At 36.8% G+C, this 19,255-nt stretch overlaps 1 protein-coding gene across 1 annotated transcript in view; it reads left to right on the plus strand.

Moving 5' to 3' along the window:
• COL23A1 (collagen type XXIII alpha 1 chain) overlaps positions 1-19,255 on the plus strand; it is a 305,935-nt gene that overhangs the window by 258,562 nt on the left and 28,118 nt on the right. Inside the window, exons 10-18 of the mRNA XM_087924342.1 lie at positions 1,748-1,864; positions 2,711-2,737; positions 4,122-4,148; positions 6,734-6,778; positions 8,009-8,071; positions 9,152-9,214; positions 11,593-11,637; positions 12,855-12,932; positions 14,326-14,349. Coding sequence (XP_087780468.1) covers positions 1,748-1,864; positions 2,711-2,737; positions 4,122-4,148; positions 6,734-6,778; positions 8,009-8,071; positions 9,152-9,214; positions 11,593-11,637; positions 12,855-12,932; positions 14,326-14,349 — 489 coding nt within the window. The remainder of the gene's footprint in view (positions 1-1,747; positions 1,865-2,710; positions 2,738-4,121; positions 4,149-6,733; positions 6,779-8,008; positions 8,072-9,151; positions 9,215-11,592; positions 11,638-12,854; positions 12,933-14,325; positions 14,350-19,255) is intronic.

Raw genomic sequence — 19,255 nt, forward strand, 5'->3', positions numbered from 1 at the left:
ATTACTCAGTGGAGAATCATTAGAAATTGAAAAGACGTTAAATCATTAAATTTTTGAGTTAGAATAGGTTGGCATTAAATTAACTCTGACACTAGGGCAGCCTGCTTAGATATTAATTTTCTTGAAGGGTTCAGTGATGGCTCCATATATTCTGGAGGGATTATTTGTTATTTTCCAAAATAGATTAAAATCCAGGTTATGACAATGATAACTGCCACTGTTGTTCATTCAAATAATAACATCTTGTGGGACCTGGTTTTAATTTTCTACTTAGACTAGAACTTACTGGAAAAGCTATTTGTCAGTTTTCTAATTTGTGAAATAACAATAATACTATTCCGCATGAGTGCAATTACAATACTTTTGCAATATGATTTAAATATAAACATTTTCAAAGATGAAGTAATTTATTTCTGCTTTGCTGCAAACCAATTATGGAACTATCTTAAAATTCAAAAGTAACTTGCTGTTTAAGAACCATCATCTTATATTTGAAAAAGTTTTAAAAAGCTCATAAACTCTATGCTATAGGATATATAATTTACTATATCCTGATAGCTTAATTTGTGTGTATACTTGCTGTGTGAGCTCCAGTTTAAAGGTAATGTTTTATTTGTTCTACAAATAGTGCATTTTTGTAAATATTTCAGTGAATCACTAGGTATTTTTTCCAAGAAAAAGCACCACAGTACGGGTTGTTTAAAAATATATGATACAGCAGTTGAAGAAAAACAACCCCACATTGGTTGGCTACCTCAATGTCTTAACACCTAGATGGGAGTCTGCCTGGGAAACCTTTATATGTAATGTGAAGGTCTGTGGAGGACAGTCAGGAAATGAATATACTAAGATACTGTAAACATGCATCTAGATTTTCCATGTTCAAATGAGCTAAGATGTAATTTGTAGCTTACTGTTTGTAGAGATTTTTTTTACATTTGCTCCATGATAGAATAAGATAAATAAGATTGAAAACACTAGAAAAAAACTTGCTGCCCAATGTGCTCTGTACAGGACCTAACGATGATGTTAAAAATAAGAGATAAGCAGAAATGTTTGCTGAAAAACCATAACTGGGCTCCATAGCTTTGCTGGTGCTTTCTACAAATGTAGTGACAGTTTGCTGAAAAATCTATTTTCTTACTAAATTCCCCTGATTTTGGTCTAAAAGATATGAAAACCCAGCATTTGGAGACAGACAGAAGATATACTGTACCCATCTGTACATGTGAATTGGACATTGGTAAATAAAACATTATAGCCACCAATATTTGCTGCCAAATACACTCAAAAGATGTCTTTAAAAGCTTCTTAAACATGAGATGCTCCATAAAGTTTGATTAACTTGCATTCTAAGTTTTATTTCAGGACTTTAAAAGATAACTAAGTCCCATATATATTCTCCTGGAGCTTTCCATCTTCCTGCATAGTATTTTTTTATTTTATTTTATTTGCATTCATGTCAGAGGCACCAAGGCACTTCTTGGTTGAAAGGATTAGCCGGTGACATCACTGTTGCCCAAGAGACACCCAGTTGAGAGTGCCTTTCATGTCCATGGCTAGAGTTGGAGTGAAGGACGGAAGCTCATCCCTCCCCACGGCAGCACTTGGGCCTTGAACATGAATTTGTTGCTTGTCAAGCCAGCATCACATGAGCCACTGTGCTCCTAGTATTTGATGGTACAATCCATTTATTAGGTGCTCTCCCACTCCCAATGTTATAATGCTTTGTCTAAACTTCTTATAGGGAGACCAAGGTAAAGATGGTGTCACTGGCCCACCTGGGCCTCCTGGACAGCCGGGTTCAAGAGGGCCTCCTGGAGATACAGGAAAAGATGGCCCAAAGGGACCGCAAGGTCTTCCTGTAAGGCATAAATAATAACAAAGCTAACTAACAGGAATGGCTTGGGGGAGAGTCTTCTCATGATGCATGTAAGCTAAAAGATCTTTAAGTCATATATCCACCTTAATTATAAATGTGTGAAGAAATTAGTGTAAGAAAATTAGCATTGTTATAATAGAGAATAGGTGAAAGAGGCAGGATCTTGACTGAACCTGCCATCAAGTTTTATTTTATTTACAGTCAATGGGTTTTTTTATACATTGTTCAAATATAATTTTACAATGAAATGCATTGGATAACCTTATCAAGATTTTTATTTGTAAATCATAATTATGTACCAAGCTTCAGGGTTTGACAACATTTTATTTTCCTTGCTAGAACAGCAATTACCAGAATAATGTGAAGTAATTCGCTGTGATTATTCCATTGAGCAATGACAGTTCTGTTAGAAAAATCTATTCTCAGGATAGTTTTTTTTATGCCTTAGCCATTCTTAATCTTTTTTTAAAAAAACTAATTGTTGACACCCCATCCTTGAATCTGAAGAACAATAGAGTTTTACTTACCAAAAACCATTAAATGAGATGAAATCTATTTTTGTGCTCAATATTAAGTCTAATTATTGATTGTATGGCGTGATCTGCATGTCGCTTGGATGAGTTGATAAGATGGTGATTCCTAGATCAACAAAATACCTGAAGTACTTTTTTCTAAAAACAGAAAATGCACTGTGGTTTTTTTTTTAATCTTCTCATTTTTCTCCTTCACCATTATGCTAGTAGAAAGGTTTTTAGAAAACAGATTTTGAAGTGAAATATATTGTTGGTCTAAATTGAAACATGTATATTTATCTGTTTTTTTTTTTAGGGCGAGAAAGGAGAAGCTGGTGCCATGGTTAGTATGCAATATATGATATTAAAGCCATCTTTAATGAATTGTTCACATGTTAAATGTGGGGTATATAAGTATAACTCAAAAGTTTCTGTCTGTTTTCTTAGTCACTGTGTCCTGTATCTAATAACTTTAACAGGTGACTTCCTTTTGTCCTGGTCAGTAATCACTATTGTTTACTTCCATCCACTTTTGGTTCCTAATCTAATTGTTTCTCCATCTCTCCTGAACTAACAGATAATAACAGTAGACAGATTTAAAGTAGTATACAGGACTGAAATAACCAGTCTTCATTGATGAGTAACTTTCCAAACTAAACTTAGTGCCATCATGAGCCTCCTCTTAAAGTAGTTCTGTGTCACTTCACACATTTTATTATCTTGTAAGGAGCATTTTAAAACCATTTCTTTAGAATAATATTTCTTTTAAGTGGTATTTACATTGACTGAAATTCCAGATTTCAGAATGAGAATATTGAAAGCTTACCAACTTGATGTTACCACTGCAATCTGCTAATATATTATATTTTATAAAAAATGGCTAGACTCATAGAAGAAGTATGTACTAGATTTTCTTCCACACTTTTTATATGACTTGATTGTTCCAGTGCATGTTGTTGTATTAGCGGTTGTTATTGTAAAAGGTCATAATGATTGAAAACATTTTCAGTTTGGTTGTAGAATATCAAACAAATCTAAGAGGTCGAGCTGAAAGATAAAAAATGAGATAAGCACCATAAAAGAGTTTTTCACACAGTTGTCTTTTAAAACCAGCTTGTAACAATTTAATTCTGAGTATGAAAATAGTCAGAAACATCCAATTACTTCTATCTCCAATTCAGTTTATCAGCTAATTAGATTCATGTTTTTTAGTCTTTGAGTGAACTAGTGAAGAAAGGGGTTGGTGAGGGAAAAATACTGAAGTTCTGTGGGGTGTGCACATGTCAGGAAGGGAAACAGAAGTCCCATTTACCTTTTGGGTGATCTTTTTGAGCAGCATGAAGGTACAAATCAGGAACATCCCCATTTTTCATCTTGATTCCTTAATTTTAACACTGAAGTAATGAAAAACAAACTTTGCCTGAAACCTCCCAGTCAATTAAAAGGGGCATTTCTGCAGTCTAAAGTTACTTCTTACTTATCGTGGAATTTAAACATAAATCTTTTGAAATAAGCGCTTGAAATCTGTTATCCATAAAATGTAATAACCTCGGGTTATTTAAGAGAAATTGCATTAGTTGTTGGTGAAAGAATTGAATTTTACTGCACTGGAAAAGATAACTTTAAGATCAGTTTGAACTAGTATTTTCATTTTTACTATTTTTATTTTCTCATGCCGTTTTTGCATCTATCATATAAAATGCTTTATTTATTTATTTATTTTGCAGGGCGAAGCTGGTATTCCAGGGCAAAAAGTAAGTTATTGGGTTTTCTTCTTTTTCTCCAAAACTACCTGCATTTGGATATCATGTAACCAATCGTGCAAACAAGCCCTAAGATTTGGTAGGGTGAGGTAGCTAGCAGAGTAGGAAACACTGGAGAGATGCGGAGCAGAGGTGGTATTCAGAAGGTTCTGACCAGTTCTGGAGAACTGGTAGTGGACATTTTGAGTAGTTTGGAATACCACCTCTGACTGGTCCCACCCCCATCTATTCTCTGCCTCCTGAGTCCCAGCTGATCGGCTGGGTCTTATTTTGTTGCCCTGCACAGGAGAATGGAGCTGGAAAGCAGGTTAGTGGGGTGAGGAGAGAATGGGGATTTTACAGTATCCTTCCCCTGGAGTGGGGCGCGAATGGAGATTTTGCAGTATCCTTCCCCTGCCATGCCCACCAAGCCACACCCACAGAATCGGTAGTAAAAAAAATTTGAATCCCACCACTGATGTGGAGCCAGGAGTAGAAGTTTGGGAGTTTCATTTATTTACCTCTCCAGTAATGCCCTACCCTCCAAAGCTGGTACTCAACACTAAGGCTTGCTTGACACTTGACTAAGACCATCCCAATGCATCATAGGCAATGCTCCTGAAAATAGTCCTTCACCAAGTGAGCAGACAGAGAAGCAACCAGCTCAAACCTGTCTCTCTTTTGGATATGTGCAACATGTCTTGCTCTGTTTAGGCAACACACATTGAAGCCACTCTATGTATAGGGCTGAACATGCAGCAAATAGATGCCAGAAAGAGCGATGAATGAGCAGCAGTATGTTATTGAATCAAAGAGAACCATTTTTAGTATTATTATGAGTTGTACTACTGGAGATTAAAAGTTATACCATTGCTTTCCTTCCTCTTTCTCTCTTTCTCTCTTTCTTTCTTTCTTTCTTTCTTTCTTTCTTTCTTTCTTTCTTTCTTTCTTTCTTTCTTTTTTTCTGTATCCTGCCTTTATTGTTTTTGCAAATAATTCAAGGCAGTGAACATAACCAGCACACCTTTCTCCAATTTTCTCCGCAACAACCACCTTTTGAGGTGGCTGAGAGAGAGTGACTGGCCCAAGATTACCCACCCAGCTTTCATGGCTAAGGCAGGACTCACAGCCTCCCACTTTCTAGCTTGGTGCCTACTACCACTAAACCACTAAAACCACTAAAGTTGGGCAGAACCAAAAGAGAGTAGGACTATCCACTCCCTTACTCCCTCTTTCTTCCCTGTCTTTCTCTCAGCAACCTCTTCCCCATGTATAGGAGGCTGTGACAGATTGTTCTTATTACAGATGTTAAGCAATTACTTGCTGAGATTCTTTGAAATGAAGTCAAGGGTCACATTAAAAAAGAAAGAAAATAAATTGATGAATGTAAAATAAATGAAAGAGTTATAAGCCTGCACATTCTGAGCTGGCCTTGTTTCCTCTGACTCATTGGCAGTTTTGAAATTAGATTGGATTGGATTGGATTCCCACACTAGTTGTCTTCAATTCAGAGATGAGTGTGGAGACGACAAAATGACTTCAGAAGTTTGGGAACAAGGTATTTGTTCAGGCTCCTAGGTGCTCTCTGAGCTTGATTATTTTCTGGCAGACATTTCATTACCCAAACTAGGTAACATCACCAGTGCTAGATAACATCATCAGTTCTAGTGCAGATGATGCTGACTGAGTTTGGGTAATGAAATGTCTGCAAGAAAACCAAGTTCAGAGACCACCAAGGACTCCTCATTTTAACCCGGAGATACAAATATTCTCCTTTATTAGATATTTCTTCATCTAATAAAGGAGATGAACTATTCTAAAATGTATTCTCTGTTGCTTTCAATGGCACAATGGCTATTGGTCAAACCTAATAATGTGTAAATTATTATAGAAAAGGTAGAGGTACCTGGGCTGTGGTTTGTACAATGATACATTTTATACTCTGGCTTCTCTCCTTACAAGTTTCTGCTTGTATTCTTTTTTTTTAAATTATTTTTGAATGTTTAACATTTTTTAACCATTCATTAAAGTAGGTGCTTTTTAATTTTACTAATTTCTTTTATGGTGATTTTTATTTATCAAACATGAGTTGGTTTGAATACAGTTCCCTATAGATTTACATTAGTGGTTTAAGCCAGAAACCACACATTGTAATCACACATTTATACAAAGCAAAAATGCTCAATTTGGTAGACATAATACCAGTGCTATTTGAATCCTGCAGTGTGAAACAGATGGAAACAGAACTGAAACAGAACTGTTTCACATGAATTTTGAGAAACAGTTTATATACCAAATCAAAGCTTAATGATACCATACTAAAATGTTTTCTGTCCGTGTAAAATATAGAGCTGATTGATTCATAATAATCAGAGTTACAATAAGATATGACTACCAGATTTTATAAATATATTTAAGGATTAAAATTCAGTGGATTCAACAGGTAAGGTTTCTAATATAAAGGCAAACAACTTCTTTAAAAGATAAATATCTATTCCCACTTTTTAAATTAAATCCAGTTAGTAATTATTTTGTGGTCTGGCAAACATAACACACATCTACATTTCAATCTCAGCTGTATCTATTCTATTTATCAGGGTGATGCTGGGGCTTCAGGAGAACCAGGAGTTCAAGGACCAAAGGTAAATCTCATTTTTATATCTCACTCTTTCTGGCTGCGTGTAAGCTTGAGCATAGGACTGTGCTTTTAAAACAAAAGGCACTATTGGGATCTGGGGGGACAAAGCAGTGGGCAATGAAATGTGTACCATGACAAATATTTGCAGATAGAATAGAATAGAACAGAATTCTTTATTGGCCAAGTGTGATTAGACACACAAGGAATTTGTCTTGGTGCAAATGCTCTCAGTATACATAAAAGAAAAGATACATTCATCAAGAATCATAAGATACAACACTTAGTAACAGTCATAGAGTACAATAAGCACTCAAATCATACTAGGAAACAGTCAATATAAATGTAAGGATACAAATGACAAAGTTACAATCATACAGTCATAAGTGGGAGGGGATGGGTAATAAGGAGTGATGAGAAGGTTAATAGTAATAGTAGTTTAACATTATGATTTAAATAAAAAGATTGAGGTGTGCATTATGAAATGTACATTTCATCATTTTTCATATTATTGTGGTTAGGGATAGATGGCTATAAACACCATGAACATCTATAGGATTGAAAAGCTTAGCTTGCAATAGTTCTTTGAGAAAAAGAATATATTTGTAGCTAATTTCAGTTTCATGACTTTCTGTAGACTCGTCCATAATATTTGATTCTTAATACTTGTATTGATTGAGAGTCAAGATAACTTACAACTATATGAGGCAAAGTATATGAATCTAGCTTAGTGACTACAATTGCAATTGGTAATTCCATGGTCACTAAGTGGAAAATCACATGACCGCAATGAACTTATCATCTCACTTACCCTTCAGTCATTAAGTGAAACACCTTGGGCTGTGACATATGACTTCACTTTCATATTCTCCATTACCTCTGCTTGTTGCAAGCTGGTCACGAAGGGCCCAAATGGCAATCATGGAACACTGCGACAGTTGTAAATGTGAGGATTGGTCACAAAGCTATTTGTATTTTATGCTGTCCTAATTTCAAATAGTTGCTAAACAGGCAATTGGTAAGCAAAGGCTACCTGTATATCATTGAATCAAGAACTGAAAATTTCTATTTATTTGGCTGATGATATTAGGCTTTATTAATAGTTAAACAAATATAACAGTTTCAATGAACAAGTTTGAACGGCATTTAGATACAATGCAAATAAAAATCAGTTAAGATTTTGATATGAATATTGTTTCTCAAGTAATAATTGATACCAAATTCTTTTTAAATTTAGGGAGAGCCAGGAGCTTCTGGGCCCCAAGGAGAGAGTGGTATTCAGGGGCTGCCAGGGTCAAAGGTGAGCATCTAATTAAATAGCATCATCATTCCCCTGCATTCAGCTGCGGAATTGTCTGGGGACCACTTTTAGACATTGCAAGCAAGCAAATATTGTCCCAGGGAAGGAAGAGGCACAAATGGACTTCTGGAGCCCAAAGTGAATAAGACTAACATGTGATTTGCTTAAAAACTAAAATTTCCTTGGATTTCTTTCAAACAGCCAGGGAGCATTAACCCAAATGGGGAAAAGGCATTGTTTCAAGTGGCTTCTTCAGACTGGACTATATACTTAGAGAATGTTTTTATATAATAGCAGTTTTGAATACAGTTTTTAAGGGAGAAAGCTAACTCAGCCATTTTTAAGTTTTTATAAGATCATAGTGTTTATTTTTTATATACCTCAGGTTCTTACTTTAGCTTATTGCTTGTACATTTTGTTGATTTCCTTGAATTTCTTTCCAAGACAAGATGACATTAAACCATTTCAAATGAAAGGGAAAGACAGGTTAATATATTCTGCTTAGGAACAGAGAGTTTTCTTTTGTTTTTTTTTATTTATTTATTTGCATTCCGCCTTTATTCGGATATGTTCGCCACCTAACTCAAGGTGGCGAACATATCCAACACATCTTCCTCCTCCTACTTTCCCCACGACAACAAACCTGTGGGATGGGATGGGCTGAGAGAGGGTGATTGGCCCAAAGTCACCTAGCTAGAAATCAGTGTCTCCCATTTTCTAACCTGGTGCCTTAACCACTAAGCCAACAGGGTCTCTTTTGTACTTTTATAGAACATCTTTTCCAAGGTGTTTAGAAGAGTGGGAAGATTGGCCAGTATTAAAAAATAGGTGTAAATAGGCCATCAGAACTTACAGGTGTGGGATGCTTGGGATTAAATTAGCTAATCAATGCTTGGAAACTTTTTTTTCCATTTTAATTGCTCTTCTTGAAGACACATGGTGTATGCAAGGCAGGTTATGCCCAGTGGGCTAAAAGAGCTCAAACACAGAGCCAAAGGTAAGGAAAGGGAAAGGCTACCACAGGTGAATGCTGACTTGCTTGATAACTGTTTTCCATCGTGCCTCTTTCAAATGTTGCAGGGAGAACCAGGAAGCATTGGCGAAAAGGGAGAAAAAGGCATAGATGGGCTCCCAGGGCCAAAGGTAAGGAGAGCAGGAGAGAAGCATGGCATGATTAGCACATCCATTCATTTTCATTCTGGAAATAGCAGAACGGTAAGACTGCCACTGCCTGCCATTCTCCTTTTTCAAGCACTCAGCCAGCAGGTATTTCTTTAACTCTCTCTTGCTGAAAGCAGAGATTAGCAAAACGAAGCTGAAAGGACCCAAAATAAAGATCTCTGAAGTGCCATTTACTTCTGTGGACAAGGAGAACCCATTATGGATGAATACTTCTCTTGCTGTCTTCATTGTTGAAGTGAAATGTTTGAGGATTGATTCCATAGTTCCCAATGAGTCATGGCATAAATAAAACTTTTGATTTATTTATTAGATTTTTATAGACACTCAACATGTGTAACGTAAGCCTGGGTAGCTCACAATCCACAGTATAAACAATAAAAACACAACAACACAAAAGCTCCCAGCAATCCCAACTGCAATACATCCCCCCTTTTACTGGGCTTCAGCCTCACACTGCTCCAATCCTTGTGGGACCAGCCAGATCTTCAAGGCTTTTTGGTGGCCCAATGGTTAGAATTCAGTATTGCAGGCTAACTCTGCTTACTGCCAGGAGTTTGATCCTGACAGGGCTTCAGGGTTGACTCAACCTTTCATCCTTCTGAAGTTGGTAAAATGAGGACCCAGATTGGGGGCAATATGCTGACATTTGAAAACCACACAGAGAGTGCTCTAAAGAACAATGGAGTAGTATATAAGTTTAAGTGCTAATGCTGTTTTTAGAAAGCTAGGAAGATAAGGGCCTGCCAGATCTCAGGGGAAAGATTGCTTCAAAAGATAGGGCTATAACTAAAAAAGGCACAATGCCTAGATCTCAGAAAATGGCAATATTGACAGTAAGACTGTATTCTTCCCAGAGTCATGTGACAGCAAGATGGGTGCAAATAAACTTAATAAATAAATAAACATTTAAAAGAGGGACCTGGTATGCACTCACCCTATCAGACCTAGAGGAATGGCAGATATTGTCAGCAGAAGGTGGCCCCACAAATAAGCTGCCCTTGTGCCATTTATTCTTTAAAGATTATAGCCTTGAAAGAAACTGGGAGCCACTGTAGTTCACATAACAGCGGTGTAATATGGGTAAGCAATGGGGTGCCCAAAACTATCCATGCTATCATGTTTTTGGATCAATTGTATCAATTGTAACTTCCAACTGGTCTTCAAAGGCAGCCTTAAATAGAACACATTGTAATCACCCATGAAGTGACCAGAGCATGAAGGACCAACCAAGAGCAAGGCCTCCCAATCCAGGAATGGATGCAACTGGTACATAAATGAATCTGTGCAAAGCTCCATCACCACCACCACCCAGCCACAATTCCTACCTGCTGAGCAGGAGACACGAATCTAGATCACACCCCAAATTATTCACAGCTGGAGTCAAAGATGTGCCTCACCAGAGCTTCTCTGCCTTGCGATGGGTTTAGTTGAAGCTGATTCCTCCTCATCCAAACTCTTCGAGCCTCCAGACAGTGAGCCAGCATCAGGACAGCATTTCTTAGTCAGCTGGGGGTGATGATGTATAACTGTGTTTTCATCAATATACCGATGATAACCACTGCAGTTCCATTGGATGACCTCTCCCCGCAATCTCACATAGATGTTAAATTTGTGTAGGTGTTTGTTTATTCTTTAGGTATTTGTTTATACAGGGCCAATTTAAGTCACCCTTGTGGCTTGAATTAGTACTTGTGGGTTGAATACTAAAACTGATTATGGCTTGCTTTGTGCTTTTAAGTAGAAGAAAGTAGCACTTCAAAAGATACTGTCCTTTTAAATGCGGCAACATTCCTAATCTGTAACATTGAGATTACTGTCATGTTATGTTTTTGCTGTTTTGTCATTTCATGGTTATTTAAAACTGCTTGGATTTCCAGTCATGTGATATACATAATCTTACATATTCAGAGAATTCAGTGTTGGTAGGAGGCTTGTGTGTCTTGAATCTGATTTGTCTGGTTTATTTTATAGTTAGATTATGTTGGAAGCTTTTAAAGCTGCTGCTGCTGCTGCTGCTACTAATATTATGTTCCTACAGATGCAAGTCATATAAATCTGCTTTTTCTTTAAACTAGGTGGGAAAAGTCACTCTCCAAATGTTCACTGAAATAAATCTCTAACACAGGGTCTTCAAACTTGACAGCTTTAAGACTTGTGGACTTCAACTCCCAGAATTCCTCCTCCAGTCATGTTAGCTCAGGAATTCTGGGAGTTGAAGTCCACAAGTCTTAAACTTGTCAAGTATGAAGACCCTTGCTCTAACAGGTCAAGTCAACATGGTCAATTTCTCTATCTTTTCTCTAAATTAATCTCCTTTATTGTTTTTGTACATTTTTCAGGGTGAGCCTGGGGAGAAGGGAGCAGATGGACATATCGGGCCAAGGGTAGGAATTTCCTGGGTTTGTTTTTTTTAAGTGCTCTAAAATACACAAGCCACAATTGACCATTTTCCAATAGTTTAAATGGAGCTGGGAAAAATATACAATATGGTAATTATGGACATTATTGCATAAACCTGTGTTTGAACCTGCACACTAATTCAGCTAAAAGCTATAATTAATATAAATGTTTTGCAGTTGAAAATGTTTTCAAGGAATTCTTAAAATTTGATGTTTGTGTGGGACATAAATGCAAAGGATTACAACAAGTAATGGCAGAATCTGTTTTGTATTAAAAAGCAATATACACATGTACTTTCTACAGTATGCTTTAAAATAATTACAATACCAAAATCATATCCACCGTTATAGATTGATTAGAGCTTTACAGGAACAGAAGGTAAATAATTTGAGGAACATATTTCTTTCTCCTACAACAAAGTTTTTCCAATTTTATAAAGAGTGGGTTGGCATCCTCCCAATTCTACAGTCTTAGTTCATCTGAAAATTGCCAAGTTGGAAAAGAATTAGTACTTGTAGTACTCCACTTATTTCTCATTGGGTTCAAATACTTACTAAATCCTCAGTGAAGATGTAATAGATTGGTGGTGGGGACATCAATACCACTTTTTCCTTCCATTTATACATGCTTCTCCTGGATTAAAGAATTCTCCATGAATGGAAAAGAGAATTAGAATTAGAAACAATTAGAAACAATTCTTAGTACCTCTCTGAGGGTTCACATCTTTGAGTTTAACTTGTATATTTGTGGATTAACTTTCAAAATAGAAATCTTCCCAAGGTAGTATATAACAAAAATAACAAAACAACTAAAGAACATAATTACGTTTCTTTCCCAGAAGAAATCTCCATTTCATCTTCAATGGTTCAAAGTTCATGTGGTGATAAAAAGCTGTGAATAACAAAATGGTCTTAACAAAATGTTTTAAGAGGAACTTTACATTTTATTATGGAAAAGAGTTCTACAGCTGTATCAGCACTGTTGAAAAGGAGCTGGGCTTTTTTAATTAATTGTCTTTAAAAATAGCAAGCTTGAGATCAGGGCAGTCAAAAGCTGGGCCTTTCTTGGGACTTTAACATTGTGGGTGATATTTGACTCTTCCTTCCAGTGGATAATAATTTACTAGAGCCTCCTAATAGTATATGAATAGTAGAGTGTTATGTCTGTTAACATAAATCTTGCAATAACTTTTTCTTTTCAGGGACCTCCAGGCCTGAAAGGAGAACAGGGTGATACAGTAGTAATTGATTATGATGGTAGGATCTTGGAAGCTCTCAAGGTAACATGCATAATACAATATGATCATACTATTCCCTGAACGAATGAATTTATCATGTAAATAAAGGAGTTTTATATATAAGGGGATGGGTGGGTGGATAGATGGATAGATGTATGGAGAGAACTAGGTGAGCAGTGGTTAGCATGCAGTATTACATGCTAATTCTGCTGACTGCCGACTACCAGCAGCTCAAGGTTGACTTGGCCTTCCATCCTTCTAAGGTCAGTAAAATGAGGACCCAGATTGTTGCAGGCGATATGCGGACTCTGTAAACTGCTTAGAGCACTGTGAAGCCATATACAAATCTAAGTGCTATTGCTAGATGATACCTAAATAGATGGATAGATAGATGATAGACAGACAGATGATAGATAGATAGATAGATAGATAGATATTCAACAATTGGTGCTTTCCAAAGATTCCATGATTGTTAGTCATATTGGATGAAATAAGTTAAAAACTGTAGCAGTATTGTCAGATATACAGTATGTATATAAGATCAGAAGCCCATATAATTTTGCACCCTGCTTCTCCTACTGACCAGTCAGGCATCTTTAGAAAAACTATAATCAAAATATGAGCACAAGATATATATTCTGCATAAAATTTAGTAAGATAACATTGAAAGTGTAGGTCATGGTCCAAATATTCCATTAATCAATGCTTACAACAAAGGTAACAATATCCCCCTCCCCCCCAAGGGCTACATGTAATGGAAGTTAAACCCCATCCTGCCAAAGAGAACTAGATCCCAATTGTCTCACATCTGCACTTGCACATCTTTAAACAGATATTTTTAGTTGCAGGCATAGACCATCTCCTTCATACTAATGTAATACACATTGGTACTCTACTCTGATAAATTGGGGCGGAGCAGGCCCTTCACTACTACATATTCTCAGCTCATACCAGTCTGAAACAAATCTTAATACTTTCCTTCTAGTGTTGTGCTGCTTGCTGTCTCAGTGTTGCTTCTGAATTTGGAAAGGCAGCTGCATTTTCCCCAGACAGAATATAGTTGTTCCTAAATACAAATACCGAAAAATTCAGGTCTATTCTGTAAGTGAGGACTTGTGGGGGAGGGTGCACAGTAATGGCTACCTACATTTCCTCAGGGTGATGAATACTTGCAACAATTGACACACAAGTAATATTAACAGGTTTTTGTTTACATAATAGATTATAGTTCAGTAGTTACAGGAACAGAGTTTACATTTTTTTTCTGTTCAGATAAAAGCATAGATAAAAATGGATAAAAGCAATGCAGTAACATTTTCTGATAACACGTTTGGACAGATTATACTATTTTCCATTGGGAGAAGGCCAACCTTTGAAACTACTGTTTTAGCTATGTCAAGTACATTTGAAAACCATCCTAATTCTTTTATAACAGGCTGTGGGGAAACCCAAATTGACGGTAATTGTGGCATGCCAGATGTTCATTTGAATTGGTTTGTTGGAATGGCCCAGCATGTGGCTTTTTTGCCTTGGATTTTTGGATTGCGATCATTAACAAAACTTCTGCTAAATGTTTGGTTAATAAAACAGATACAAATCTGAAGGAATTGTTTACTTTGGTTTGTATTTCTCTAGCTTACTGAAGTTTAGTGACTGATTCTTCAGTCATTTTGATACTAAAGTAACTGGCAGTGCTTAATATGAGAAAGCTTTTTACTCATTACTGGAATTAATATTACTGTTTAGCTTTGGCTTGACCAGGGCCTGCCGTTACATTAATCCAGTATAGTGTTCTGATCTCTTGATATAGTGAATTTCCATTAACAGCCACCAACATAATTCAAGTCCTAAACACTTGGAGGCATCAGATTGGGGAAAGCTGAACCACCATTAAACACTGCTTAGTTTTTATCATTTTAGATCAGGAAACTTGACTTTATTTTAGTCAAGGGCCCAAAATAACTTTAGACTCCACCATACCAGAGACAGCTATTAGATAAAATATTCCGAATTTACATATTAGATGATAGTGAAAATCTGATTATTAGAACATACTCAGTCTGACGTGTATTTTTGTTTTGGGGGTAAGTTTTGGGATAAGTTGGGGTATGTTTGTATGTTATCCTTACTGTGTGGGGGGAAAAAACCCTTGAATAACTAAAGTCTGTTTTCCACTATCCTTCTCACCAAAAAAAATCCAAGAATTTCTCGTGATCAGGCCTCATAGACAAAAGCAGAGGTTTCCAAACTTGGAAACTTTAAGACTTGTGGACTTCAACTCCCAGAAGTCCACAAGTCTTAAAGTTGCCAAGTTTGGGGACACCTGGACAAAAGGCATTATAATTTAGGTAACCTAGTCTCAGACTATTTAACATGAATAATCAGATTATCATGTGATCATTAGCCATCTATAGCCTATTTCACACGTTCACAGCTGTTATCAGGAATGGGACCCCAATGCCCTTTTAATTTATGCTGTAGTGGCAAAACCTACATGCCAGTTGTGTGAAAGCCTTTGTGCAAGCAACTATTCATAGGTAGACTTCTTCTGTGCGTATGAGTTATTGGACAGCAGAGCCTCCAGTGCCACCTCAGTCCTGATCACGCATGCATGCATGGTACATTGATTTGGTTTTATACAAGACTTTTTAAAATGCACATTAGTCCCATACTTGATTTGTGCCCTGAATTAATTTGCATTGGAAGACTTCAGGCATTGCATATTTAGTGGAATATGCCAAAGGCATATAAAATGTTTGGATTAAATCCAAAATTTTCCTTTTATCAATGGAAGGGGTATTTATCCAATAGAGGGGGATCTTCATATTGAATTCTTCATGATGAAAGCTAATTCACATTTCTTAATAAACTAAAAGAACTTGCCACCAAATGTATATTCACAGTGAACAAAATGAAATTGATTCCTATTTAGAGCTTTTACCCAGTGCTTCCTATGTAAATGTTGCATACATGCTACTAAATTTACTAAAACTGGTAAATTCAGTTCCCAACACTTCAGCCACAATATGTGATAAATTAAAATGGGGGAATTTTATTTTGGACAGCATTTAATTTCTCTAAAAAGAGATATTTTGTATAAAAGTGTAAAAAACAAATAATCATATTTAGTACAAGGAGACAATTCACTTTGGGAACTACAGGTAGTCCTCATTTGTCTCTTTTAAAATTTTATACATATAATGTATTTGAACACCATTCAGAGTTCCCCTGGAAGATATATGGGCAGGCTTAAAAAATTAATAAATAAATACTTGCATCACTAAGCAAATCACGTCCAATCTTAGGAGCCTCTTTTGTTGCAATTATTAAGCAAATTACCTAGTCCTTAAACAAACCACATGGCTGTTTAGCAAATCCAGATTGCTCCAATGAGGTTGTCTGTTGGGTGCCAGCTGGGAAGGTCACAAATGGCAATCACATACCCCTGGAATGCTGCATTGGTCGTAAGTGCGAAGACTGGCTGTAAGTCAGCCCCATCCTAAGTTTGAATGGTTGCTAAATGAATGGTCATAAGTTAAAGACATCCTTTAATAAGGTGACTGACATAAAGGAGTCAATGTCTTTCTACTTTCTGCTGGATCCAAACAGATTTCCCTTTTACCTTAACTTAAGAGAGTTCCATACAAAAGAAAACAAAAATCTTGTGAGGTGGTTGCATGGTGTTGACAATCCAAGATTTCCCACATTGCAACAATCTCAGAATAGTTGAGTTTACATATTTGTATCTGTCCACTGTTGCTAGTTGAAGAGATTGAAAAAGAAGGAAAACAAGGTTTCCATGAAGCGACAACTTGGAGAGGTGTCATTATTGTTATAAGACAGAGAGCTCTTATCCTTTCACAATACATGTGATGCAGGACTCACTGAACAGAAATTGTTTATAAGCTTTCTTGCACCTTGGAGTAAATTCCCTGCAGTTAAATATTAGATGGGCTACTCCACAGACATTTCTGTGTGTTATCATTGTTGCTTAAAATACTGATGCTTCGTTTCTAGAAATTATTCAATAAGATCATCATCATCAGTGACTATCAAGCATCAGCTATCTCCCCTAATGAAATACTTGACATTTCCCACATTGGCCGAGAGCTTAAAAACAGAGACGGCTCTGTGGCCCCTTGCTTCTGCAGGGTCATTTGCAAAAATGAATTAAGCAAATGTAAATTCATTTATACTATAAATTCACTCACCAAAAACAACACCAATCATAAAAATCTCTGATCTCATCCTGACCTAACCTTTCAGCAACGTGCCCGCTCCCATATACTATGCGCAGAACTCAAAAATCATCTAGACAATGGAGAGAAGGACCTGTACATTGATTACCGTGCAGACTGTATCAAAAGAAAGTCACACAACCCACAACTCAGCATCCAACCCTACTTCAACCAATCCACCATCACCCAAGATTAGGCACGCACGCACCCAACTACCTCAATTCAAACTACAACTGGCCCTAAATGCAAGCTACTCAATGCAAGAAGCCTTGTAAATAAAATACCCGAATTTCTCCTCTTACTAAGTACGGCTAAATTTGACATCATATTTGTCTGTGAAACATGGCTCAACGCATCTCTCCCTGACTCCATTACCTCAGTAAGACACTATCATGTTTACCAATCTGATCATGAAAACCATAGAGGAGGTGATATTGCTATCTTCTATAAAAAGTCCTTACATCTAAAAAACATCCAAGTTAACCAAGAGCTTGCTCTTCCTGAGACCATTATCTATGAACTGACCATAAATATCACATTTCGGTTCTTACTATGTTACAGAGCCCCTGATTATGACATCGAACATGTAAACAAGCAAAATACACTACTAACATGGAAAGCATCCTGCCCACACACTTTTATCTTTCTTGGTGACTTCAATCTACTTCATATTAACTGGACCCTAAACGAATGTAGAACTGAAACCCATACATGCAACCCTCTACAATGCTGTAACAAATCTGGGACTGGAACAACTAGTTCCCCAATTATAACTTCAAAAAAGGTAACTATGATCTTATAATCAACGATCTCTCTTCCCTTGATTGGCAATTTCTATTCACTGGATGCAATACTGTTGAAGACCATTACAACATATTCTTACTAGAAATCAAAAGAGCCATCAAACTATATGTACCAACAACAACTCCCCAAACCAGGAAAAACAGATTACCCATAACAATAAGGAAGCATCAATCCAAAAAGGGATCACTTTGGCGAAAAAACAAATCTGGTCACGTTGCCAACTTCAAAAGTCGATACAAAAATCTATGCCACCAGATAAAAACTGAATGCACTAATTATCACATTAAACAAGAGGAAAACCTTCTATGCACAAATTCCACCTGTGCTTTCTACAATTTTGTAAACAACAAACTAAAAGACTCAAGGTCCATCCCACCCCTGAAAGGACCTAATGGCAAAGACTGCAATAATGACACTATCAAAGCAAACCTCTTTAACACATTCTTTGGCTCAGTAATTGTAAACAGCAATGGATCAAGCCCAGCACTTCCTAGTCAAACCACAGACAACTACAATGATCTAATACATATCAATTTTACAGAAGACATTGTTGAAAAAGCACTGTGCAATCTAAAACTATCCCTATCTATTGGACCGGATGAAATATGTGCCTGCTTCTTTAAAAAGCTATCCACTGCCATAGCTGAACTGCAAAGCATAATCTTTGAAAAATCTTTCAGGACCATGTCCTTGCCAAAACTATAGTCACAAGCCATGGTCATCCCCATCTTCAAAAAGGGAGACCCCAGTCTAGTTGAAAATTACAGACCAATCTCCTTATGCTGTGTCACCTGTAAAGTCATGGAATCAATTATTAATCAATCAATTATCCTCCACTTAGAGACAAACAACCTACTCTCAAATAAACAATTTGGTTTCAGAAAAAAACTATCCTGTAATCTGCAACTCGTACACTGCAAAAACATATGGACTACACAACTCGATCAGGGCAAAGCAATAGACGCAATCTACATAGACTGTAAATTGTAAAGCCTTTGATTCAGTGGTACACGACAAACTACTACTAAAAGTAAAATCTTACAGTATCTCTGGACACCTGCATAACTGGATAGAAGCATTCCTGAGAAACAGACAACAAATGGTCAAAATTGGGAGCGTCCTATCAAATTTTGTACCTGTCAACAGTGGTGTCCCACAAGGCAGTGTTTTAGGAACAACTCTTTCATACTCTACATAAATGACCTCTGTGATCATATTAAGAGCAACTGTGTTCTTTTCGCTGATGATGTAAAGCTACTCAACACCACAAACAATACCACTACCCTCCAAAAAGACCTTGACTATGTATCAGAATGGTCAATC

The sequence above is a fragment of the Pseudonaja textilis genome, chromosome 2 (assembly GCF_049901715.1).
Source record: "Pseudonaja textilis isolate UNSWEBS1 chromosome 2, rPseTex1.2, whole genome shotgun sequence".
Taxonomy (NCBI): Eukaryota; Metazoa; Chordata; class Lepidosauria; order Squamata; family Elapidae; genus Pseudonaja; species Pseudonaja textilis.